Source organism: Chrysemys picta, chromosome 5 (assembly GCF_011386835.1).
Source record: "Chrysemys picta bellii isolate R12L10 chromosome 5, ASM1138683v2, whole genome shotgun sequence".
NCBI classification, from domain to species: domain Eukaryota; kingdom Metazoa; phylum Chordata; order Testudines; family Emydidae; genus Chrysemys; species Chrysemys picta.
This window is the reverse complement of record NC_088795.1, coordinates 100,935,156-100,961,992: the sequence shown is the minus strand read 5'-3', so window position 1 is coordinate 100,961,992 and position 26,837 is coordinate 100,935,156. Positions and strand designations below refer to the sequence as shown.

General features: G+C 41.9%; 2 protein-coding genes and 2 long non-coding RNA genes across 9 annotated transcripts in view; 2 read left to right on the top strand and 2 right to left on the bottom strand.

The window, feature by feature from the left end:
* The window catches only part of C5H4orf19 (chromosome 5 C4orf19 homolog), a 69,337-nt gene extending 65,482 nt beyond the window's left edge, over positions 1-3,855 (top strand). For all 5 annotated transcript variants that reach the window (XM_024106687.3, XM_024106691.3, XM_065596975.1 and 2 more), the window contains one exon: positions 1,807-3,855. In XM_024106687.3, coding sequence (XP_023962455.2) covers positions 1,807-2,806 — 1,000 coding nt within the window. In that variant the 3' untranslated portion in view covers positions 2,807-3,855. The remainder of the gene's footprint in view (positions 1-1,806) is intronic.
* The window catches only part of LOC135983741 (uncharacterized), a 164,392-nt gene extending 148,796 nt beyond the window's left edge, over positions 1-15,596 (bottom strand). The window contains exon 1 of the long non-coding RNA XR_010601513.1: positions 15,481-15,596. This is a non-coding gene — a long non-coding RNA (uncharacterized LOC135983741). The remainder of the gene's footprint in view (positions 1-15,480) is intronic.
* On the top strand, positions 11,180-23,326 carry LOC135983740 (uncharacterized). The gene is made up of 2 exons (XR_010601512.1): positions 11,180-11,317; positions 23,087-23,326. It is a non-coding gene; the product is annotated as an uncharacterized LOC135983740 (long non-coding RNA).
* RELL1 (RELT like 1) overlaps positions 22,008-26,837 on the bottom strand; it is a 42,602-nt gene continuing 37,772 nt past the window's right edge. For both annotated transcript variants that reach the window (XM_008169953.4, XM_042843443.2), the window contains one exon: positions 22,008-26,242. The gene's annotated coding sequence lies outside the window, so the exon portion shown is untranslated. The remainder of the gene's footprint in view (positions 26,243-26,837) is intronic.

Sequence of the window (26,837 nt, the reverse complement as noted above, 5' to 3'; positions counted from 1 at the left end):
CTGCCCCGATGAGCCCCACTCCCCCTGCACCTGGACCACCCCGATGAGCCACCCTCACCCGGATCCCCCAATCAGCCGCACCTGGATCCCCACCCCACTGAGAACCACTCCCCCAACCAGGGCTGGCTCCAAGTTTTTTGCCGCCCGCGCCCCCTCCAGCCCCGTCCCCGCCCCATTCCAACCCCTTCCCTGCCCCACCTCCTCCCCCCGGGCACGCCGCATTTCCCCTCCTACTCCTCCCTCCCAGGCTTGTAACCCTGGGGGAGAGGGGGCAGAGGAACTGCCCCCCACCACTGCAGCTCACCTCCGCTCTGCCTGCTCCCCTGAGCGCACCGCCGCCGCTCCGCTTCTCCCCTCTCCCAGGCTTGCTGCGCAAATCAGCTGTTTTGCAGCAAGCCTGGGAGGGAGGGGGGAGAAGCGGAGCGGCGGCGGCGCGCTCAGGGGGGTGGGGGGTGGTTCCTCTGTCCCCCCCAGGGTTACTTCCTGCAGCCCTCCCCGCGCCCCCCACTGCCACAGCTCACCTCTGCTCAGGGCCGGCTCCCGGCTTTTTGCACCCAAGGCGTAAAAAAAAAGAGGAGCCGGAGTGCCGCCCCTTGGAAAGTGCTGCTCCAAGAACATGCTTGGAGCACTGATGCTTAGAGCCAGCCCTGCCCCCAACATCTGACCCCCCACACACCGAGACCACCCCACCAAGCTCTATCCCCCCCACATCCAGACCCCCTTGCTGAGCCCAACCACCTTCACCCGGACCCCCCTGCAGAGTCCCATTACTGTTGCATCCAGAACCCTCCAACAAGCCCCCATGGATCCAGATCCCCCCGCACCCAAATCCCCCACTGAGCCTCCCACACAGAATCCTCTCAATCCACATCTGGATCCCCCCACACTAGCCCCTCCACACTTGGATCCTGCCTTGCTGAGCCTGCCTGCACACCTATTGCACCTGGCATGGAAGGGCAGGGCCATGGGGTGTTTCTGGGGCAGGCCCGGTCCTTGCGCTGTGTCAGGGTTCGGTGCAGCCTCACCATTGAGTTTGTGTTCGGAGTGGGGGGAGCTGCACAGTGATCTCCCACCTCTGGGCAGCCAGTGGCCTGTGCTCCCCAAGGCCATGCTGGAACCTCCACATTTGACAAATAAAATTTGCAGAATTTTAAAATATTGTCTGCAGAATTCTTAATTTTTTGGCGCAGAATGCCTTCAGGAGTAACCATGGTGAGTGAGGGAAATGGGGAAGGAAACTGAAACTACCAGAGAAGATAAGGGGGGAGGGGGCATCGTGAAGAAAAAACAAGAACACCTGTGTCAGAGCAATAAAAAATAAAAAAACAGAAATGGAAAAGGAGTAGAGGGGGTAAAAAAATGAATGGAAAAAATAAAAAGAGGGGAAACAGAAGGGAGATGTGAGAGAGAAAATGCTCAGCGGGAAGGAAAGATGATGGCAGCTGGGTCAGGACATGATCACAGGGAACATCTACGGGGTGCCCACCTGCTAATCAAGCCCCCAGGGGATAAAAGCTGGGAACAACTGCGTTGTTATACGGTGGAAGGACTTCTTGTCCTGTGGCTGCGACATACCCAGTGAGGCATTCCATGGCCTCTCTGTCCCGAAGCCTAATTGTTCTGTAGCATTCAGTCTCTTGAGAAAATGACCACAACTAAGTACGTGTATTTTACGATTCGTACACAATACTGTAAGTCGGGCATAGTTGCGTTAGTTGTTTAATCTCAACACGTCAGAGTTGGGTGTAATCAGTTTTCAGTTTCTAACAGAGAAAACATTAACTGGTAAAATTCTCCTTTCCCCAGCTATATCTTTGCTCCAGAAGATGTACAATCCTCAAGATACCCCAATGAAGTGAACAGTTACAAACCAGACAAGCATGACAGCAATAAATTCAAAGGCGATCAGAACAGTGAAACTCCGGTGCATAAAAATGAACTGCAAAATGATGAATTAAAGAGAACAGAAAATAAAAACAAGTTCAATAGCACAAAAGAGGCCTTCCGGAACCACAGAGGAACTGCTCTTGGCGAGGAAGGGCTAGGAAACTGTGTTGGAAAGTTTGACAATGCTCACAGTGGTGTCAATTCCTGTAGTGGTACGCATCCCCTTCCTAATCACAACACAAACCGAACCAAAGAAACCATCACACATGGAAATTCCAGCCAGTCAGCAAGTTCTTCTTTAGCCAACAGGACAAGAGACCTCTGCACCAGTGGACTCTCTTTACCAAATGAATCTGGCCAAGAATGTGACCCAGAAACAGGCGATCACAAAAAGCCGGAGTCAGAAGAGCCAGAATGTTCTCTAGATGAGAACTCACAGTCTGCAGGAGAAAACAGCTCTCTCACAGAAAGTGCAATACTGGACACACAAAACGATGCCATCCAATTACCAGACCTGGATTACCTCCCACATGGTAGCCAAACCAGAATCTATCATGCTCCTGAAAAGGACAGTTTTTCAGACAATTACACACATTCAGACCAAAATGCAGAGTCTACAGTGATAAATAAGGGTGAGGACCCTGGCCTAAGCCTGCCTTTGCACATGAAGGAAAATTATGATTCAGTGGAGGAAGCTCTTAAAACTGAGTCTGTAAATGTGTGTGTCAAAGAGGACATGCCTGATGGTATTGCATCTGAGGGCCTCATAATAAAAGCACAAGAGGAAGAGCACATTAACCATAAAGAAATTAATGGAAAAATTGAGGAGGAGGAGGACGACGCAGAGGTGGCAGAAGCTCTTGCAGCGCTGGAAGCTGCAACTGCAGGGGAAGATTATGAAGAGGATGAGGAGTATTAGATGGAGAGTTCTTTCTTTCTAACACATTCATAGTAAACTTAGTTCTGGAGCCGTGTGAAACACTATTGAATCCATGTGTTGTACAGAACAGACAATTATTGTATAAAGCACAAAAACAAAAGGAGCTGGGACTAGAATGTTGATCATTTTAGCTGCTAAAATACAGTCCTTTACCACCTGAACTGAAGAACTCCCTTGGCTTCTGGTAGTAATAAGGCCCATCTCTTTCCCATAGGCCACAAACAAGGGCGTAGCATCACTCACACAAAGCCAGCATGTTACAATATAGTTCACGTGAAGGTTTTCTTCAGTTGACTCAAGGGCTTGCACACACACTTCAAGTTTCAGGTTCAAATGAATCTCAAAGCACAACTATAAAAACCAGAGTTTCTCCATTTCCGGAACAAACCGTACAGAACCACAGAATTGAATTATTTAAGTGTAAAAATATACAACTGACCCTAGGTTCAGAAAACCTTTCAGCAAACTTGACCTGGGATTCTAGTTTGTTGCAAAGCATGAAACCAGGCAAGTTTCACATGGTTTGGGTTTCACTGTGACTGCATCTCACAGTTCTGCTAATTTCTTAGTCACAATCTCTTGACTCACACATTGTTTACAAATGGATTTTGCCTCAGAGCCTCCCAGAAGAAGCAAAACCCATTTGTAAAAAAAAAAAAAACAGCGAGGGCTAAATTCATCCTGGTGTAACTGGACAGCAGTCCCTAGACTTACAGCAGGGAGACAACTGGCCCTGAATCAAGTACCTACACTTTAGAACTTTTGAATCTCTACTTTCAGAAATGTTTACCCTTTCTGGATAATTTCAAATTTTTAATTTTTGGTTAGTATGTTAAACTTCCTCTTGTACAATTTCTGGTTGGAAGCCTAGGAGATATGGAAAATAAACATTTCATGTTTAAAGTCACCAAATGTTGGACGCTGTCGAATGGCTGAAACAGAAAATGTGCTCCAAGTTTTATATTGAGAATTGGTGGCTCCTGAATTGATTATAAACTGTTAATAAAATAATTGTTTTAAAATTTAAAGAACCATTATCTGTTGACTTTTATACTTTGTTAGGTTTCTAAATTATGCAACAATTGCTAAGAAATAAACTTTCAAAGAAACTTAATATAAAACCCATCCTCAATTAATGTGTGTGAAAATTACCAACTGTTACGTCCCCTTTGCCTGTGCAATATATGGTATTTGCCGCCAGTCTATATGCCAACAGTCTATTCAAGTGAGGAAATGACAGTGGTACTATGCCATTGTAATTCTGCTAATTTTAGTTGCTGGATCAGAATTCTGAAGGTAGAGCTCATATCTGATCTATACTAAGACCTTTAATCTGTAGTCTTTACTTAGACCTAAACTATACTGAAAATTTAGGTTGACAGATACTTTGGTAAGGTGTGTGAAAAAACACACCCCTAACTGACCTAGCTATGCTTACCGAACTCCCAGCAAAGATGAAGCTATGTCGACGGAATGATGCTTCCGTCGGCCTAGCTACCATGATGCGAGGTGGCGTTGTTCCCACGCTGTTGGAAAAACCCCTTCCCATCCATCTACGCTGAGTCTACACAATGAGATTAGGCCAGCGTAGCTAGAGCAACATGGCTATGCCAGCAGTCACCAATGCACAGACATATCCTTAGATTTTCCCAAATAAGTACTACAGGATTAAATCCATATTTCTGCTTCTCCAATCACTACACACAGTCCTGCTAATAGTGATTTAAATCCCTGCTTCAAGAAAGCTAAACATAACTGAAAATGAAAAAGTTGGCACATTGTATCTTTAAAATAAAAAAAGCTCCATGTGTTCTTAATACAGAACATTAGTCTCAAAAGATTGTCCTTTTCCTCTGCCTCTCCGGCAGTGGCTGCATTTCAGTGAGAAGTGAACTTACTCTTGTATGTGTATAGTCTGTAAAGTGCCCGGATGAAAAGCACTATATGAGTGAGATATTTTTGTGAAACTGAGACGTGTTAAATGATAATGTTTAGTAAGGCAAAGTTATACTTACTAAATCTTTTCATATTATATATATATATATATATATATACACACACACACACACACACACACACACACACATACACACACACACACACACACGTATATATTTACTATATTACCAAATTCCACTTGTAGACAATTTATACATTATAGATAAACCAGACTACTAGGAAATTGCATACATGCCTTTATAATGTGAAACTAGATTATGTAAATGTAAAATCTGAATATTCTTCAGTTGATATTTCTCATACTGCAGCTGGTTAGTAGAAAGGAACTCATCTGTTCAACAAGGCTTATTAAAAAACTCAGTGAAGGACAATATGTTCTGCATAAAATATAAAAATCAGACTATACTTATTGTGCACCATAATTCTGCTGTATAAAATCAAAATGATATGTTGATAGTGTCTAACGGACTATATGACTTGCGGTATATTATTGTACTGTATTGTTTTTCTCATTGCTGATACAGTATGTAGGCAGCATTGCTAGGAGACAGTTTCTCACACACACAAATAAGTAAAGGAAGTATTTGTTATATGCAGATGGGCAGTCCAAGTATGCAATTTCAAGGCAACTTAAAGCATTGGATTTCCACTTCTTGGATTTAGTCAGTTAATAATTTGGGGGTAATTTTGGGGTTGTGGAGTTTATTTCAGTGTTTTAAACTAACTTCCCCCCTTACTTAAATAGCCCCATTTGCACAGTAATTTGATAATTGACCCTTTCCCACTTCATTGAAAAAATTGACATTCCATTGAAATGGAACCTAAAGTTGTTTCACACTCGTCATTTCTGGCCTGATCCAAACCCACTGAAGGGAAGTTTTTGACTGACTTTGGATCAGATTCCTTATGAACAGCTGCTCAGCTGTTAACATGGTATGTAAATGAAGAGCGGAAAGCAGTATAAACAGTTTACTGAAGTGCCAAAAAAAAAAAAAAAAAAAAAAAAAAAAAAAGAGAGAAACTAGTGGTCTTCAGGTAATTCAAAAAATACATACACAGACCAAGTATCTTGTATAAATATGGAACATTTAGAGGTTGTATACTAGGGCTCTTTTCCAGGCAACTTTTTTTCTCACTTACTATGATTTGTTCTCCACTTAAACACTCCCCGTTTCTCCAAATTATTTAACATGTTTAAGAAGCATAAGTGTCCGCAGCAGTAGCCCTAATTCTGAACCCTTGGGAATTTTCTGTGATCCTTATTTGCATGTATTTTAACCCTAGGTTCTCCTGTAGAGTTCACCTTGACCAGCCAAAACATGTTAAAACATACCTTGCCCTCTCTATACTAGGATTTTAGAACACATTAGTTCAAACTCGTTAGCCAACATATTTTAAAATACACCTTTTACCCTAGTACAGACATATCCTTTGTAACCCATGCCTGCTTGGTGTGGCACTCTGTCCCCAGGTTACACCTTTGAAAGCAAATCTACAGGTTCAATAACAGAGGCCTTGATTCCTGATTTCTTGTGAACTCAAAGCTCCCACTGACTTCAGTGAGAGCTCTGGTCACGTAGGGAAATGCAAAATAAGGCTCAAAGTGCACATGCTCAGTTTGTAGAAAAGAAAAGCACTCTATGTTTTTCTTATGTATAAAGCATGTGGAGGTTAAATTAACAGAAAAACTGGAGACCTGGAGTCTGCATGCTGCAATTTGCAAGGAACAGAGTTGGCAGGGAATAGGTTGGAAAGAGGAGTGGAGGTTTGAGGATCCACAATCCAACCCTGGGGGAGGGATAGTGGTTTGAGCATTGGCCTGCTAAACCCAGGGTTGTGAGTTCAATCCTTGAGGGGGCCACTTAGAGATCTGGGGCAAAATCAATACTTGGTCCTGCTAATGAAGGCAGGGGGCTGGACTCGATGACCTTTCTGGGTCTCTTCCAGCTCTATGAGATAGGTATATCTCCATATAAAAAGCAGCTGTGTGGAAAGGCTTCCCTGCAAGCTGCCCTATGGTTACCGCCACCCCACATGTCCACTGCCAGCCATAGCAGCACAGGAGGACCAGTAGTTGCTCTGCCATTGGTTTATTGCCCCAGATGGGCTCTTCTGCCATGAGTCAGAGCACTGAATGAGATCAGTCACAATTTTGCAGAGGATCATGCCATGTAGTATTGCTCCTATTCCCAACCCCTGGCATAATAATTGGTGGGAACTGAGGGCAGCCTCCCATTTAGCCGCTTTCACACTCTGCAGGGTCATACAGTGGTTTTAGGGGTAGATTTGCTCTCGCTGTCACCCCTGCCACTGAGCAGCTAAAAAAGCATACGGGCCAATGTTACGGCCCCTTTCACTGACTACAACAAAGAATAGTTATTAATTAATAACAACCCATGTCAAAAGGGAAGAGAAGCAACTTACCTCTGAAATAACCCTGAACTTCTCCTTGTTCCACAGAAGCACAAATTCTGTATGTTTCCCCGCATAAGATAAGTTTTAAATAACTGTGTAATCACCAAGCCTTTTTCAGCCCTTTAAAATGCCGTCATGTAGAAATGCAAATGCTATCAACTTTTACAGTCCATTTTATTTTTGCATAAAACCTCTTATTCCAGCCATTAGTGGGAATATAACTTGGGAATGCAGAGGACATAAGCAATGTTCTTCGAAATTTGAGCATAAGCTGCACGCACAAAACCACACCTTTTAAGAGCCCCTCTCCTCTCTTTGTAGCAGTTAAAAAAATTCCCAAACACACATTAGAAGCAGCTACATAATAAAGATCAGAACTACAAGTAATGTAAATACCATTTATGCTCCCTCTATTCAGAGGGATCAGTTATAAAGCAGAGCTCTAAAAGTTGTAGTCTTCCATTGCTAGCTTTCATGTCAGTGTGAGCGAACCTCTTGTCCACCAGTGTGCTAGTGGGAATAGACACTTTATGCATTTCAATGTGGCCTAATGTAAAATCAAACATATAGGAACAAAGAATACAGACCATAATTACAGGAGGACAGACTCTATCCTGGGAAGCTGTGATTCTGAAAACGACTTGGGGGATGGTGTGTAGGGAAAAATCAGATGAAAATGAGCTCCCAGTGTGACTCTACGGGCTAATGCAATCCTTGGATGTATAAATAGAAGAATACTGAATAGGAGTAGGGAAGTTATGTTATCTCTGCATTTGGCACTGGCACAACTGCTATTGGAATACTGTGCCCAGTCTGGCATCCACAATAAAAGAAGGAAGGATGTTGAAAAAAATGAAGAAAGTTCAGAGAAGAGCCATGAGAATGATTAAAGAATTTGAAAACACACCTAGTAGTGAGAGAGAGACAAGGTCAATCTGTGTAATTTATTAAAGGGAAAGTTATGAGGTCACTTGATCACAGTCTATTACAAAAATTTGATAATAGAGGGCTCTTCAATCTAGAAGACAAAGGTATAGCAAGATCCAATAGTGTTATGCTCATACAAAGCACATGGGATCTTTATAGAGGAAGGTAAATACACAGCATTTATTGAGAATACCACAGTTAGCATACACTTTTTAGACACACACACATACACACATAGTACTGCCAGTGATGTTCATAGTTACCAGTCTGTTGTAACTCAAGTCAATCTAATGGCCAGTTAGATTGAGCATGAGTGTGGAGCTGGGTTCTGTCGGTCGCGATCCGATGCTCCGAGGCTTTGCAGGACTGAACCCAGAGTTCCATGGCAAAACACCCCAGCTTTATAGTTGTAAATTTCCATTTGAGTCCATGCATTTTGCAATGTCATCCTGTCATCATTAGTCCTTAAGTGGTTTTATCATTTGATGGTTATTGTCCGGCTTCCCATCGTTATCTCTTATTTGTTGTCTCAACTTCAGGGGTGCCTGCCTCACCTCTGAGGTCGTCAATGCCGCTAACATGTTTAACATCGGATACAATGGATGTTTTCTGATTGTCTCCTGGTCTTTCCAAGTCTCTCACTTCTTCTTGACCATCTGGACATTTGTGATGGCTTTCACACCTTATCTTTTTCTGATGCATGCACGCCTCATTCACACAAACAATCTCTTACAGAAACCTTCAAAGGTATACAGACAGCAGTATTGTATATTCAGCAGAATACATTGTAAATCAAGCCTTGCTAAATCTTATAACTAAAACAATTCACATTGGGGCTTCAGGCCCTCAACACTCCTCTAATCTTCTTAACATAGATATAATAGAAAATCCTGTCTCTTACTTCCTAATTTGTAATACATATAGGAAACCATAGTAGCTTTATAACTTATTCTAAAACAGAAGGGTGACCATAATCACTCATAAGGATTGTTCTGGTCTGTCATTCCTTTCTGCTATTCAAAAGGGGTGGCTGACACGATGAAATTAAATCATACATTAATTCTCATAGTACATTATAAAATCCAGCTCCTACAATAGTTCGAAGGTGAAGCTACACAAATCAGACTGGAAATAAGGCATACATTTTTAACTGTGAGGGTAATTAATCACTGGAACAAGTTATCAAGGCTTGTGGTGAATTCTCTATCACTGGAAATTTTAAAGCCAAGATTGGATGTTTTTCTAAAAGATATGCTGATTTAAATCAAAGTGATTACATCACAGATTTAAATAATAATTTAAAACAGCAAGCAAGAAACTTTGATTCAAATCATTGACTTTTCCTTAAGAAAATAACTAAAAGGTAAGATTGATTCTCATTGCTTGGTACTTCTCCTTGGTACCAGGAGATACCTATGCAAATTGATTTAGGCAATTAAATAGCTTAACATACATTTATTCAGATTCTTAATTTTACATTTGTATTATGTTATAAAATGGTGAATGATGGGTTTATTATCTGCTAAAGGGATGATTAATTTTTTGTGATTTGTGTCAATCTGCACTTGAATGGAAACTGGAATTCAATTTAACATGCTCTTTTGTGCACACAAATTGTTTTTATATGATAATTATCTTAAATGTGCAGGGTATATAAGAAAAAAGTATGTTTATCAAAACATGTTTTGCATTTAAAACCAACTGATTTATTAAACAAAGGGAGTATTGTCCATAGTTAGTGAACAGAAATAATTGTTTCTGGTTACCATATTCTTCAAGATTTTAGAACTAGCAGATCATCCTCTCACATTTCATGTTTATTAGAGCTACTCAGGAATTTTCCAGCAGAACAGTTTTCCAATAGGAAATGCCCTTTTTATAAAGTTGAAGCATTCATGGGAAAAAAATTATTTTTCCATCAGGAAAATCAAAATAACAGCTCCCCACCTGCCTGCCTGGAAGATCCTGAGTATTTCTTTCTTCCTACGGTGAGAAAGTGAAATTGATAAGGCAAGCAGCTGGGTAGCCAAAACATTCATGTTGGCTCTCCCAAAACAGAATTGTACTAGAAATCCTTTCCTGTGAAAAATGCCACATTTTTTACTTTTCACCCCAATTGGGATATTTTTTCAAAAACACACAATTTTTCCTCAGGAAGGGATTTCCATTTTCTGTACAGCTCTAGTTTTTATTCAGAGATTGAATGAGAAAAAACAAACTTTCCTGCTATTTCAACTCTCATTCAGTATCTCAGCTTTGAATGAACTAATCATGGAATGGAACTAGCTGAACAATATATTTAATTTAAAACTAAAAACCATGTATTTAAATAAATAGTACAGTTTTTAATTTTTTTTTTAAATATTAGATTTTTATCCACCCTGATAGGCTCTAGTTGAAACACAAATTAATTCAGGTATCGGGGTAGCCGTGTTAGTCTCTATCCACAAACACAACAAGGAGTCTTGTGGCACCTTAAAGACCAACAGATTTATTTGGACATAAGCTTTCCTGGGTAAAAAACAGTTCTTCAGATGCACCTGAAGAAGAGTTTTTTTTTACCCAGGAAAGCTTATGCCCAAATAAATCTGTTAGTCTTTAAATTAATTCAGGGACGTCCTATGGCCTGCATTATGCAAGAAGTCTGCCTAAATCACAATGGTTCCCTTTTGGGGGGCCTGCAGTTCCTACTGAAATTAAATAGAGCTGCAATGGTGCTGAGCACTTGTACATCTGGTCATCAGCACTTATAAAAATCAATATTGTATAACAGAGCAAATATGAGAGAACTCTGCCAGTGAGCAAACAAATTACACCATACTCCTCATGTGACTCTTTTTTTTTTTTTTTTGCTTCCTGATAGAAGTCAGCTTGTATTTCTTGAAAGTCTCCTTTCCTCTCATTGCTTGTGGAATAAAGGGTCATGTCAACTGACAATATGGAGAACTGAAGAATTACTGTAAAGTAGGGAAAGAATCTATGCTAGGTTCAGGGTTTTTATTTATTTTTTTATAATCATTAAGAATCAAAAGAGGAGAAAAGAGCAAAACTGTGCAACCTCTGCTCATGAACTGAACAACACAGTACAGATTACAAGAGTTCAACAACAACCTCACCTCTTCAGATTCACTCAGAGAACTGTGTCCCATGAACTCAAAGATCCATGGGAATATACCATCTACAGAGGAGGTAAGGAGAGTGCATGATAGCTACCCATAGCTACCCATAGATGTTGGAAAGGTGTAACTACTCAAAAGGAAGAGGAATTTAGGGTGACAAAAGGTGATATGATTATATGGGATGAAATTAGCAAAGGAAAAAAATAGGCTAAGCATCTGGAAAAACCTAAACAGTTATGTATTAAAAGCCCTAAAAGATATACTGTAGGGAGCACTCCTTAATTGGCATTTAGCCTGGGGATAGACTGTTGTTGGTAACCTACATATTATTAGGCCTTTTCCATCTCTAGTTTCTAAGAACCTATGAAAAAAAGACTGGGTGACATCATAGTTCTCATTTGGGGAATTTCTCCCCCCTAAGCCATGAGGTGATAACTAAACTATCAGAAGGTGGTGCTAACCTGAGAAATGCATAGGTGTGTAGGAGAAAGGTGCTGGATTGACAATACTAGGATACTGAAATTCTCTATCGATAACACAAGACCACTGTGGTCTAAACCACTTTACAAGCTTCCTCATTCTGCCTGTCCCTGACCTAGAAGGACCATCTCCAAGACTTAGGCCTTGTCTACACTGCCACTTTACAGCGCTGCAACTTTCTTGCTCAGGAGTGTGAAAAAACACACCTGAGTGCTGCAAGTTTCAGTGGTGTAAAGTAGCAGTGTAGACAGTGCACCAGCGCTGGTAGCTATGCCCCTCATGGGGGTGGTTTTTTTACAGTGCTGAGAGAGCTCTCTCACAGTGCTGGTGCCCACATTAAAGTGCTACATTTCATAGAATCATAGAATATCAGGGTTGGAACGGACCTTAGGAGGTCATCTAGTCCAACCCCCTGCTCAAAGCAGGACCAATCCCCAGACAGATTTTTGCCCCAGATGGCTCTCTCAAAGATTGAACTCACAACCCTGGGTTTAGCAGGCCAATACTCAAACCACTGAGCTATCCCCCTTTCAGTGTAGTTGAAACAGTGACACTTGAAGGTTAACAATCTAATAATAAATTGCATATTTTGTCAAAACAATACCACTGGCTTTTTGGGTTCTAGTTAATTTTTACTGACAAAATCCCCTACTTGTGCAGATATGTTTAGATCAGTGATTCCCAAACTTTAACAACCTGTGAACCCCTTTCACTAAAATGTCAAGTCTCGCAAACCCCCTCATAAAAATGAATATTTCCAGGGATTTTCTCCTTTACCTGAGTATAAAAGCAGTGATCTTGGAAATATAAAATTTGTTTTTATGACATGTTTATTACACACTATTTGTTATTAATTATTATTTATCATTACAGTATTTTTATTACATTATGAAAATGGCAATACTCTTCCAAGATCTCACTTTCGTCGCTTGTATCACTTTGAATAAGCCTGTTATAAGACAAGGATCCTATGTTTCATCAAGGAGTATCAGATGTGAAACAGCATGAAGGCATTTAAGAAGCCAATTCAAAGAGTTCCTCCTACACAAGCATTCAGGTCTTGAGCAGTCCAGGCAAACAATGCACGTTACAACAAAGCTTAAAATTATGAACAATTTTAAAAACAATACTAGCTCCCTATTTAATTTTAAAAACAGCAAAAAATATCCACCTCCCTTTCCATTTCTTATAAGGAGTCTTGAAGTTTAAATCTCCTCAGTGTGATAGCTATGCTTGCTTTAATCTGCTTAGCTCTTGGAAGTCCAGGGGCTCTGGGCTGCCGCCCCATGCTGCCCAGGATCCCTAGGGATGGCTCTGACCGCCATTAGAGAATTTTTTCCCCGAGAACCCCCTGTAACATTTTGCGAACCCCAGTTTGGGAACCACTGGTTTAGATACAAAACAAAAAGATAAAATTACTGCCCAACTAGGTTGGCTGGCTTTGTATTTAGGATGAGATGTTAATGTGACAAACATCCAGTCTGTGTGAGTCAAAAAAGGACTGTACTAAAAACAAACCTAAATGAACATAACAAAAACAAAGCTAACAAAAGCTGTTGCATGAAAATCTTTAAAAATCATGGTCATAATAAGGACACTGGATTTGTGACTCTTTACAACAATCACCTAACTAACCTACTAATTTATCCCATGACTACAGAGGTGTTAACTGCCCACTGCACCTTGAGTGGTCTCACAACATACATTATGCTAAACATTCTGTTCCACCTTGTATTTAGCTGTGACACTCCTGAGTATCTTTCCTAAACCCGAGGAAGCGCTGTGTGAGCTCGAAATCTCATCTCTCTCACCAACAGAAATTGGTCCAATAAAAGGTATTACCTCACCCACCTTGTTCCAGACACACAAATTAATACTGTAGCCTATAAAGGGTAGGTAACTAATACACAATCAATAGACCAGGCAACAAAAATAATGAATAAAACTAGAGTTTTGACATGAGGGACATGGATCCTGTTGTTTGTCTGTGTGGTGTTTGTTTTAAAAGAAGAAAGGAGGAGGACTGGGGAGTGGTTCTATGTTTTTGTTGCTTACTTGTTTTAATACCTAACAAGTTAAATTAGGATTATGTTGGCATTACAAAAAGTTTGTTTAAATAATCAGCAACAGCTCCCTCTGCTGTCTGCACATATAGATTTCAGATTTATCTATGCCTGACCTGCTCATTTAACACAGGTAAAAATATCATTTAAAGTTTTCAGAATCAAAGAATCATAGGGTTGGAAGGCACCTCAGGAGGTCATCTAGTCCAACCCCCTGCTCAAAGCAGGACCTAATCCCCAACTAAATCAATAGAATAGATAGGTATATTTATTTTCAAAAAAAGAGGCAGAAAACACTATATTTATATTTGGTTTTCATTTATTGACGTGTTTTGTTGCCATTAATGGTTTTAAAGCATTTTTATGGCAAACCAAAATACTGAAGTCCAGTACTTCATGCGGTTCTGTCTGTTCCTTTGTGACATTTGCTATTTACATCATGACCACACAGTGAATGTCCTAATAGTTTGTCATGACAAAACACTAGCACAACTGAATTCTCTACTCAATATTTCTATTATGCTCATTCCCATGTTATCTATCTAGGTGCCTAACTTGAAGCAATAACAATCAGACTGGAAAAAATAAACAGCAGTCTTTGCTGAAGCCCCACCCACTGAGGAAAACACAGACCCTTTGATTCTGTTACCCAAGACCAATTACTTGATAGACCCTCCATACACACAACTGACACAGACCACACTATGCAGTGCAAGCACAATTGATGCAAATCTCCACACACTGCAGATCATAACCACAACCAATGCAGGTCTCCCACAACTGATACACACTATGCAACAATGCGCCCCCCCCCTTTACCCACAAACATACTAACACACTCACCAGCCCCCACACTGTTATTCACACAGACTGGTCTCCTCTCCCTGAGGCACACAAGCCCTCCCAGTGACATACTCCTGTCCCCACCAGACCCATCACAACTGGATTATCTCCTCCACCAACAGCTCTCCACATTGGCTGCTCTGAGCTTGTGCTCCCCAGCCCGGTGCTTGCAGGAGGGAGCAGTAGCTGAGGAACATGAGGAACTCTGATCAGTCCCTGGAGTTGAAGGGAAGGAGACACAGAAGTGCCAGTATGGGGGTGTGGCCCTGTTTCTGAGCCCTGGTTTCCAGACTAAACAGTTACTAATGAACAAGACCTTATTTTACTCTTACCAGAACCATAAAAATAATCAAATTGAGGGAAAATCTCACCCACTATAGTACTTGCGTCCTAGTTCCACCATCCTTACTCAGGCAAAATTCATTCTGAAGTAAATGCAAACTATGCAGAAAGAAACCTACATCCAGCTGCAACAAATCAAATTTAATCTACCAGCCCAGTGGGATGAGCAAAACACTGTGGTAGGTAACAAATCTGTATTTTATCATGGGGCACTACCATTCAGGTATACTGAAGACAAGAGAGAATAAACTGAAAAGTGTGAAGGGGAGACATTCAATCAATTAAGCATCCAGGAGATGAAATGGCTGAAACTTCTCCTGTGTACCTACTGCTCTCTCCAACTCCCCCAGCCAGACTCCAACTTCCTTCCCTCCTTCCACTCCCCATCCCATCCCATCCCTCCTCTCCTCTCCCTCCCATACAGCCCCAATCCCCCCCAACATACTCCTACAACCCTAGCCCCCCCAGCTCCAGCCTAAAAGGGAGGAGCTCCCCAGGCTCCTACCTCCACTAACTCCCCCTTCCTCATGCTGCGGCGGTGGCAGCTGCTGGCCTGCGAGGGGAGGGCGGCTCCACACGTGCTACATCGGCTCCAGGGCCTCTGCCTCATTCAGTGCATGCAGGGGCACTCTTCAGGCACTGGGAGCAACTAAGGCTGCCACTTTCGAGCACAGTTGCCTCTGGAGGCGGAAGGGGGAACTGCAGCAGACAAAATTACTGCGCTGCCTGTGGGTGTTTGTGTAATACCTAGTAACCCCCCCCCCCCGGTGCAAGGAGCGAGAGATAATAGAGGCTAGGCTAGGGGTATGCGGGCAGCAGCTGCTGCTAGACACAGGGTTTGATTAATTATCACACCCACCTTGAGAGAGCATAGAGGGGAAGACAGACTGAAAACCATGATTTATCCTTTTTAAAGTCTCACTACTTGTAGGCTAATCTCCGGATTTTCTGTAGCGTTCCAACTCCTGATTTTTGCAATATTGTAGATACAATGGATATTGGAAGTATATGTATGCGCATGGATGTAGTGATTAACTAACAACCCCTTGTTCTTTGTACTTCTGGTTACATTCCAAAGGAAAGAACATTCATGTTACAAGACTTTCAGTAAGTTCTATTTTGCATTATTAGGGCAGATTGCCAGGTCTATAAATGCTCTGAAATCCACATGTATTGCCTTGAAATATGGTTTCACATTTCACGGTTTTGTTTTGTTTTTGGCTCAGACCTGGGAATCAAACCATGGAGCTGACACTGCCACAGAAATCTCAGTTGCTATAAGCCCCCCGCCACACCCAATACCCCTTTGGGGGAGCCAATTTTAGAATGGAATTTGCCAGTCAGGGCCGGCTCCAGGCACCAGTCGACCAAGCACATGCTTGGGGCGGCCAATGTTGGGGTGGCTGGGGGCGCTCGCGGTGTTTTTGCTTTTTTGTTCGGCAGGGCGGTGCTCGAGAGTTTGTTTTTGTTTTTGTTTCTGTTTCGGCCGGGCAGCGTGGGAGGGTGTTTCGGCGGCGCGGCACTGGGGGGGCGGGGGCTTCGGTGGCCCGGCCTGGTGCTCGGGGGAGGGGCGGGGGTTTGGCCAGCCCGACCCAGCGCAGCGCTTGGGGGTTTGGGCGGCCCGGCGCAGCGCTCTGGGGGGCGGGGGGTTGGGCGGCCCGACCCGGCACAGAGCTCCGGGGGTTTGGGCAGCCCAGCCCGGCGCTGGGGACAGAGGTTTGGGCGGCGCGGCGCCGGGGGGGGGGGGGGGGGGGGTTATGGTGGGGCGGCGCTTGGGTGGACGGGGGTTTGGGCAGCCTGGTGCGGCGCTCGGGGGGGCAGGGGTTCGGCGGGGCAGCGCGGCGCTGGGGGGGGGTGTGGTACAGGGCGGCGCTCTTCTTTTTTGCCTGGGGCAGCAAAAAAGTTAGAGCCAGCCCTGGCCACAGTTTAGCTTTCATTTTATGCTCACACCTAATGTTCATGACCTAAATAGAGTACACTGAGCATGCACAGACAAAGGAGCTGAAAAAAGTATAGCTGCATTACTCAAAGGGATATGCCTAGTCTTTGATTATGAACTACACACAGTGTCAATTCAAGACCAAGCCCCCTCCAGGACAGAAATCTGGACGAGGGGTGAAAGCATGTTGCTAAATTCTGTCTTAGTCAGAGCATCTTTTCGTTACTATTATGGGGTAATGTAATCAATGTGTTTTTGAACAAAAAAATTGGACATGCAAATACTTTGGGGGGGTTAGAAGACAGGAGTTGGGGGAATACAGGGAGAGAGAATTAGGGGGAGAGGTAGTAGGAGGGGGCTCAGCTGAGGGAGCAGGAGAGGAAGGATAGGACACTAGGAAAGGGACAAGGGGGTGAGTAGCTGGGGAAATATTGGTTATGGGGCACTTGTCATCAGTCCCACAGCCTTCCCTCATGTGTGTGGCCAACTCTGGGGGTGGGGGGTCTGAGCCCCTTTTCTTACCTTTGTGTATGTGCCAGGATCTGGGGCCCCTGCCCCTATAGGTGACTAAATTCCCCTACCTACCCACCTTATGTGAGCTAGGCAATAGGAGGTCTTGACCCTCTGGGGGTATCTCAGCCCCTCTCTCTGACCTGTGTGTGTGTACACGCACCAGGATCTGGAGCTTTGATCACCTTCCTTGTCTCCTCTCCTCTGAGCTGAGTTGTGGGGAGGGATCTAAACCCCTCCCCACCAATGTAAGCTGGTATCAGTGGGGCCTTGTCCCTCTAGGTCTGAACCCTGCTCCCTACCCGCTATGTGAGCCAGGATCTGGGGAAGCCCTGCCTCGCTGGGTAGGGAGCTGAGAAATACATGTATGCTGCAGAAATACACCACAAACACATTCCTGAGATTGGCCTGAGGAGTTGAGAATGGGCATGCTTGTTGCACATCACAGGCTCTCCAGCACAGAGGAGGGGGAATGGGAACACTCAGCTCTCTGGAGCCTTCTGTGCTTCAGATGGATGGATAAAGCCCCTTCCCCCTTCAAAAGTCCCCCTTTCAGCATTACCCTGTGCTGGGGATCTGCATCAGCAAAGCCATTGACAATGATTGATTTCATACTACATTACAGCAGAAGCACCAGCTTTGCTTTAGTTAAGGTTGGGAAGCCCTTCCTGTTTAAAGAACAACTCCTCCAGGTGCTCACATGGTCTGTCTTCAAATCTGCCATTCCTCCTGGGAGAGTAGGGTAGGGTAAGTCAGTCATGATGGGGCTTATTTGAGCAAGGGGTTCCCGAGATACATACCGGGGGGGGGGGGGGGAGAATTTCCTACAATTCACATAGTCTAGCAACTCTGAAGTTCGAAACCTATTCTGCACAGAAGTCTGAGAAGGAACTGTAAATATTTAAGTAAAATCCACTTCTGTCAAGTTTCATTTTTTTATTTAATTTTATTTTGGAGAAATGTATCTGAGAACAGCAAATAATTGAGAAGGTGCCCAAACTATTTTTGAAAAGAAAATACATTTCACATACAAATGGTAGCTGGGACAGGTAACTACAGATGGGAAAGGATAAGAGGAGTTTGGGTGTAAGGCCCAGCTCGGGATGGGTAGGGGGGATGACCGACCTAGCCCAGGCTTCATAACCAAGGAAGTGGGCAGCCCTCAAGTAAGCTGCTACCTGCGATGTGGACACAGCAACAGAGGAAACAAGACAGCAAAGAGCATCTTCTTACATGCCAACAGTCTCTACAGTGCTTACTAATGGCTTAATGGGATGGGAAGAAGAGATTGAGCTGGAAGTATTGGTGCATGGGGGGGGAGGGGGCAGAGGGGCCTATCTATTGTAGGGAAAGGTGGTAAGGTAGAAGACACACAGCCGTCTTCTCTCGTGCACTTAAAGGTTACCGTAGCCACCATGTGGTAAAAGTGTTTAGATTCTGTGCCACACATAGGCCATGTCTGAGAATTCTCACATGGGCACTGTTAGCAATTAGACCTTCTAAGCACAATTATCCCCATTCCACTATAAACCAAAGGTAGAGCAGTGGGAAGGAGCACAATCACGCAGCAACTATGTGGCCTGGTAAAGAGACCCGTACATTGGGCCTATTCAAGGCTCTGCCACTGGCCTGCTGGGAGACTTGGTCAAGTCACTTCACCTCTCTCTGCCTCTTTCCCATCTGTAAAATGGGGATCAATGATATAAATGTACTTTGAGATCTACTGATGAAAAGTGCTATATAAAACCTCGGTCTTTTTGTTATTACCTAGCCCCACTAATATATCAACTGCAAACCTAGGTGAGGAACAGCCTAAATGACCATTAAGTCAAGCTTTTTTTTTTTAATCAAAAGAGATTCACTGACAAAAAGTTTAATTACCATAGAGTTAAATAAAAGTTGCCTGGAGCTCTCTCAGGCCCTTCCAGAATGCTGAGATCTCAAGCCTCTGAAAACCAGGAAAGGAAGAACAGGAGTACTTGTGGCACCTTAGAGACTAACGAATTTATTTGAGCATAAGCTTTCATAGGCTACAGCCTACTTCATCGGATGCACAGAATGGAACACACAGAAAGAAGATATTTATACATAAAGAGAACATGAAGAGGTGGGAGTAGCCATACCAACTGTAAGAGGCCAATCAATTGAGATGTGGTATCATTAGCAGGAGAGAGAGAAAAAAAAAGAAAAAAAAGGAAAGGAAGAGTTAAGTGAGACATATTTTGGATAAATATGTATGTCACGGTGTCTGGAGTGTGGCTCACAACTCAGTGTCCCAAACTCAGGTCAGACTGTCAGAAAACAGTGAACACACCCAAACTGGTGGTATATTCTATAACTAGATTTTACCAAACCAGTAACAAGTGTGCACTCCTGAATTACTATATTAGCCTTACCATGGAGCTACACATGGTCCCCTTAGAATCTCCAGCGCATCTTGCCACTCAGACAAACTGGACTTTTGTGAAGAAAGGTTATTAAAACCAAAAATCACCACACATTAGGTTACTCCCAACACCAAAGGGTCAGTCATTTACCCCATGTAACAGATGCTCTGGATCTCACCAAAAACAACACTATAGCCAATCCGTTGGTAAAAAAAGAAATGAGAGATATTGAGAGGTTAAAAAAGGTAGAAGTCAGAGTTTGTAAGTCCAAATGATGGGAGCAATGTGGTAGCTGCTAGTTTCCCATAAGTCTCTCAGGGCTGCCCAAAATGGCTTTGCGGACCTCTATCTTGTATTTGGAACACCTCCGGACAGCATCCAAATAGATGAGAGATGCAGAATCACTCCCAGGGTCCCTTCTTATAGCTGAAAACAGTCTGGAAAGCGTTACCATCACAGCATGGGTCCGTATCCCCATTGCTGAACACAGAACAACCCACGACGCATTAAGGTAAACATGTTCCTTAATTAACATAACCAACACTCCAATCTCCAATGGGTAAACATAATGTAAACACAAAGTGACAACCAGAAACAATTCTTTATTAGTTTTCATGCAGCTTACACATCAAGTAAATTCACTTTTATTTAAATGCTAACACACATTTAAATCTAAGGCTAATTAAGTATAGGCCACAGACAGATGAAAACAATATAATCAACGTCTCTCTCGATTTCTATCAGAACCAATGAATTGGCCTGAATATTGATACTCCACCCTCCTTTGATATTCATACACAAGTGAATTGCCTTATTGCTCTATTCTGAGCTAGTCTGTCTGCATGACATAACTGGAAACCTGTTTAGACAGCATCACAATTTATTCCCACTTGGGAGGTGACATACCCAGAGTCCAGTCCCCCTGCTCCAATGATTATTTATCCAGAATGGAACATCTTCAACAAGAGAGATGGGGAGAGACCCACATCAAAATATCCCATAGCCCAGTGGGTAGGGCACTTACCTGAAAGGGGGGTGGGGAAAATCTTGTTTAAATCCTCTCTCCTCCCCCCCATTCAGACAGAGGAGGGAACTGAACCTGCGTCTCCCACATCCTCAGTGAAGGCTCTAAACACCAGGCTAAAAGTTATAAAGGAGGCACTTGCAGCATCACCTCCTCCAGCCATTTCTTGCAAAGAATGGCTTAGTCACTTATCTCTGGGTGAGGGTTTCCCTGCTGTAAATCCCAAGCAGAGGGAGGCATCTACAGCTTGTATTTGGGGGCCTAAATTCCAGAGAGAGGTGGGGCTTAGAAGTACTGACGGAAGGGATGTGTCCTATCGGCTCACTTAAGCAGGGGGCTGTCTAGGATGCTTGCTTTTGTGGCACCTAACTCAGGCTTTGTGGATTTCAATGATTTTCTTGGTACCTAAAAGTTGGGCATTGCAACACAAAGACCAGTTGTGCATCTGGGGCTAAGCTCTTTCTAGGGTGCTCCAACATTTAGAAGATTGAGACAAAAGGAAAATGGCTCATCCTGCAGCATAGACTGCACTACTCAAGTAAAAAAAAACCCTTCACAATAGCTTGAAAAAGGCCTTGTTTTCATGATGCAGGTAGAAACCCTTATATAAAATAGCAAAGGTTGCAGGACATACCTATCCTGGTGGCATATTGATAACCCAACATGTGTTAACCCCAGTAATAATTTGCTTTGGGCCTCCTCCTGATCCACCCTGCAATGAAGTCATCATAGTTGTACAGTTGTCCTAACAGTTATTACAGCTTGCTGTCATGGAGATTGCAATGTGACAAAGAACATTGCAACTTCACTGCAGGCCAGGCTGAGAAGCAACAAATGCAAATAGCTTCCTGTCATTTGTAAACACGGCAAGAAAAATTGCACGTGAAAAGTAAATTGAGAATTGTGCACACCTAATATATTTGGCACCGATTCTTCAAATCTTAGGTTTAAAGCACTATGTCATCTGTCTTCCTACGTTAAATATATTTCAAAAAAGGATCTACAGGAGGTCTTTCACTGGAAGTTAAGCATCTCTTGCAAAAGTGAAAGTGTGGCATAAATTCCTTGCCACCCCACAGACCTTGACAATTTTATTATAGTGCAAACACAATAGCTACAAATGCACAGCATGTATATATTTTTAAGAATTAAGCTTTTTTAAAACAGGAACACAAGTTTAAGAATCAGTTTATTATTTATATTTTTACTACTTTGGTAGTACAAAAATCTTATACAAACCATATTGTTAAAAATACAGTTGATGTGCAAGATTAAGAAAAACTGACTTCAAAAAGTTTAGGCTTATTTGTTTTTTTTTATGATGACAATGTTTGTACCACTGAAAAATGCTGTTAGTAGTGTTTGTTATATACAATAAATCACACATTCACCAAATTCTTTTGCTGAAGTGGCAATACACATTTTACTTCCCACAAACATTAGCCATATGTACATAAGTAGAAATTCATGTTTAATAATTACTAGATAATCTCAACTAATAAGATTTTACATGTTGAATGTACTGGAAATAACATTTTTGCATATTTCTAATGGAATCAAAATAGCAACTATTGTTAAATTAAGTAAACAATAGCATATATATTAAACATTTTCACTCTTTTGAGCATATTTACTCACAGTGTTAAGCGACAATTACTAAAATGTACTCTCATCAGAACAAAATCTCAATTTTTTAAAGTTTTTGGGATACTCTACAATTGTGCATCTTCATATTCAAAACAATGAACTGTTTAGTTTGGCTGTGTAAGTACAAAACAACCTTCACTCTAGAGTCTACATTTTCATCCAGTAATTTTAATATTAAAAATACTGTCACATATGTACACTACCTATTCTCACAATATCCTGAAATCCTGAAATTAATATACTGGCACTATTTAAATTCCTTCTGCATACATTTTAGTATGCTGTAGAGCTGTTCATGAAAACAGAGTGAAATCTGCATACCTCAGGGGGGGAAAAAGTAGGCCAGGGATTTCTCAATTTGAGTGTCTCTTTTAGTAGTTTTAAGATTATTTTGGTAGTCTGAGTTAAATCTGAGTGAAGCAAGAAATCTTATTTACACTAATAATGAAAAATCTATTAATTATTTGGATTTAATCCCAAGTAGTAGTCGAGCTCAGATAAAAGTTACTTTTGGAACTTAGTTCTTGAAAACTATAAATAAAACATTTTTTAAAAGACTTAATTTTATTTAGAATTGACAAAAAAAAATGTGTTTCTCTTGTAGGTCTGAGATGTCTGGGCTACATCTGCCACCTATGGATCAAGTAGAGCACAGTCAGCAGCGTAAACTTCCCTATATACAGTGTTGCCAACTCTCATGAGTCTCATGATAATTGTTCTCCTTAAAGCCCCAGCTCGTGGAATCAAGGGATATGTGATGATTTCAGCCTTCATTCTTAAAGAAAAAGTAAGTTTCTAGCCCCCATGGCTGTGGAGAAAGCTTCAAAATGTCACCTCCAATGCACCCTGAAGGCTCAAAAAGCGGAAGGCAAATAAAAAACCATCTATTATTTTTACATAATCTCATGATTTTTGGTGAGCCTAACTCATGATTTTTGAACATTTGGGGTTGGCAATAAGGCTACAATAACTCACCAATGTGCCTCATTCCTGAACTTTAAGTGGCAACCTATGGGGCATTTGAGATGATAGCCAGGGGAAAGTTCTTTTGCTGTTACACATATTGATAATTAACATTGCATGCGCTGATGGAGAAACCTCACTTTCAGAGATAAAGAAAAAAATTAGAGCACTTACTCAGACTAAAGAAGATTGACAGTATTCATTTAAAAAGACAAGGTGGGTAAGGTAATATCTTTTATTGGACCAACTTCTGTCTCTCTCATCAACAGAATTGGTTCAGTAAGAGATATCACTTCACCCACATTGTGTGTTTAATATCCTGGGACCAACACAGCTACAAAAACACAGCATTAATTTAAAACATGAATCAGTTACAAAGACAATTATTTACAAGAAGTTTGTGAAGCAGACTGAACTGCTTTATAGTTTTCTCATGATTTAGTACAATCCCTGTTGACATGCATTAAAGCTACAGATTGATGTGTATTCTTGTTAGGCACACAGTAGAACAAAAAAGTGTCACTTTTCAGTTTCTGTTATACAACAAAGTCTGCCAAAATATCACAAATGTTCCCAATTAACAGATCATTTCTAAGACAAAGTGGTAATCATGGCAAATAGATACAAACAACAATTAGCACTGCTTAACAGTCATTGATTTTCTATCAGTGAGTCACACTCAAATATGAAGATAAGAAAGGACACTGACATTATGACTTAATAGTTGGCACTAATGAATGGAGGGTACCTATTTTCAGATACAGACCCTCTGAAGGACATGGGGCTGCTCTATAATAATATTTGAATACTGTATTGTGTGCTATATGTTTGATTGTTGTCAGGGAAGTTTACTGTATGGATGTTGGTTTAGTTTAATAGCAGGCTGTTAAAATAAAACAAGCAGGAAGGCAAAACAATGACTAAAGAAGTGGGCTTGACCTCAATGGAGCCCACCAAATAGGTTTTGAGCAGCAGAGTCCAAGCACAGGAATGTGAGAAGACAACTTCTGGCTGGCTAAAAGGACTCTCTGGCCAACAGTCAGGTGGTTATCGGGAAGTTGTTTATGGGAAACAGACTGACACCTGACATGGTGTCTGACAAAGCTAAGCCTTTCTAGGCTCCTCTGGCAGGGTGGAAGGGCTTAGATAAGACAGACAGCATGTAGGCCTTTTGTTGTTTAAAAATCCTCTCTCTCTCTTATGTTTTACTTTGTTGCTAACTGTTAAGATTAAAAAATACTTTTGTTTTCAGAAGGCTGTCTGGTCATTGTATTTGCCACTGGTAACAAGCTCCCAAAGGAAGACCAGCAGGTGCTGAATGTAGTTGGACCTGCTGGCATAAGCATACTTGATCCAATGTAGCCCATGACCCACTCTAAATGTGGGAGAATCACCACCCCAGGGGAAGTAAACACCTCAGGCTCAGGACCTGAGGGGGTAACACTCAGACCAGACAGTGGTCAAAAGTGCAGTTATCCCTGTAACCATGACAGCCACCATGCCATAAGTTTCTTATTTGGAAATAAAGGATAAAGCTGTCCCCATATAATACAACTTGCCTATGTTTTCCATTGTTTACATTGCTGAGCTTATTAAATATTTTAATTTGGACACAGCAGTGAGGAAGTTTTGGTAGAAGAACTTTTGCTTTCCCCAAGAGTTACATGAATTTTTCTTTGTAAGATGAAGGTAAACAAATAGGCTGCTGACCACAGGATCCAACACTATGTCAGTGACTGGAAATGTTTTATTGGCTACAAATCTTAAGTATTTAGGACCTAACCCTGGCATAGATTCATTCACAGAAACTATAAAGAGCTACAGTGGCATAAATACATTTCCTATAATAGTACATCTCCTAAGTTTTCAGTTTCAGTAACGTTATCAAACACTTCTAAAAACTCCATCCACAACAAACAAAACTATTTAGCCCACAATAAAACTGACAGACTGTTGGTTTTCCTTTACAAAAGTTACTCTAAGTACATTGTTGACAATGCAACGGAATGTCACTCATGAAAAGTGGCCTGATTCACTACTATATTGGAGCTGCTCTGCACCACTTTGGGTGCACAAAACAATCCTGAGTCCAACTTAACTGGCCACTGAAAGATCTCTTGATCACGGAGCTCCTAGGTCACCCTTAATTCCAGCTAGAGGGGCTCTGGTGAGGAAAAAAGTGCTGCAAGGACCAGGAATATTCCTTTATTTGGCAAAATCCTGGCTACTGTAAGGGCCCAGAGGGTCACTGGCAACAGACAGATTAAAGCAGTTTACAGGCTACTCTAACACACACCAGTGTCTGGACAACCCAGAATTTGGGAGGAGAGTCCTCAGACTGGAGAAGATAGCACAAGATATTAGTTTAATATAGTGAACAGTATGTGTGCAGGCTTTTTTCTGCATGCTCAAATGTAAGTAATTGCCATGTATTTAGATTAACAGAACTGTAAATAAATAGCAGATGCCTTACAATTAACTGGAAAAAAAAAAAAAAAAAAAAACCTGTATGCATACCTTTCAATTATACCGGGTTTAACAACCTGATTGTGAATGACTAAACTAGGCGCAGGAATGAACCATGAGCCCTGTCACAGAATTCAGATCTGCTTTATCCATAGTACAATGAGTAAGAATACAGATCAATATTTTGAACAGACTTTAGGAAGTCAACCAGTAGAGAAGAGTTGCTTGAGTTTTAGTGCTTATTTACATTCCTTACTCTGTGTCTTTTCTTCTTGTCCTCTTCTCAGTGTGTTTTCTCTTCCTCCTTGTTGCCTTAGCCTAAATAGGTCACCTGATGATGGCAAAGACACTGGAGTCAGAAAATGGCAATAGAGCACACACCCTAGTACAGGTTTCAGAGGGGTAGCCGTGTTAGTCTGTATCAGCAAACGAGGAGTCCTTGTGGCACCTTAGAGTAACAAATTACTTGGGCATAAGCTTTCGTGGGCTATAACCCACTTCATCAGATGCATGGAGTGAAAATACAGTAGGCAGGTATAAATATACAGCACATGAAAAGATGGGAGTTGTCTTACCAAGTGGGGGGTCAGTGCTAATGAGGCCTACTGTATTTTCACTCCATGCATCTGATGAAGTGGGTTATAGCCCACAAAAGCTTATGCCCAAGTAATTTGTTAGTCTGTAAGGTGCCACAAGGAGTCCTCGTTGTTTTACAGTACAGAATCTGACAGTGCTGGTGCTAGTTAGAGTGCATTTTATTTATTATGAACATTTTCATTTATGAGTTATACTAAAAAAAGGGAAAGAGATGGATGTGGGGGTTTTCTTAAGTGAACTTGGTAGATTTACCTGTGCTAAAATTTTAATGCATATCACAGTAACTTAAGAGCTCTCAGAAAACCCAAGGCAAACAATATGTCCAAAAT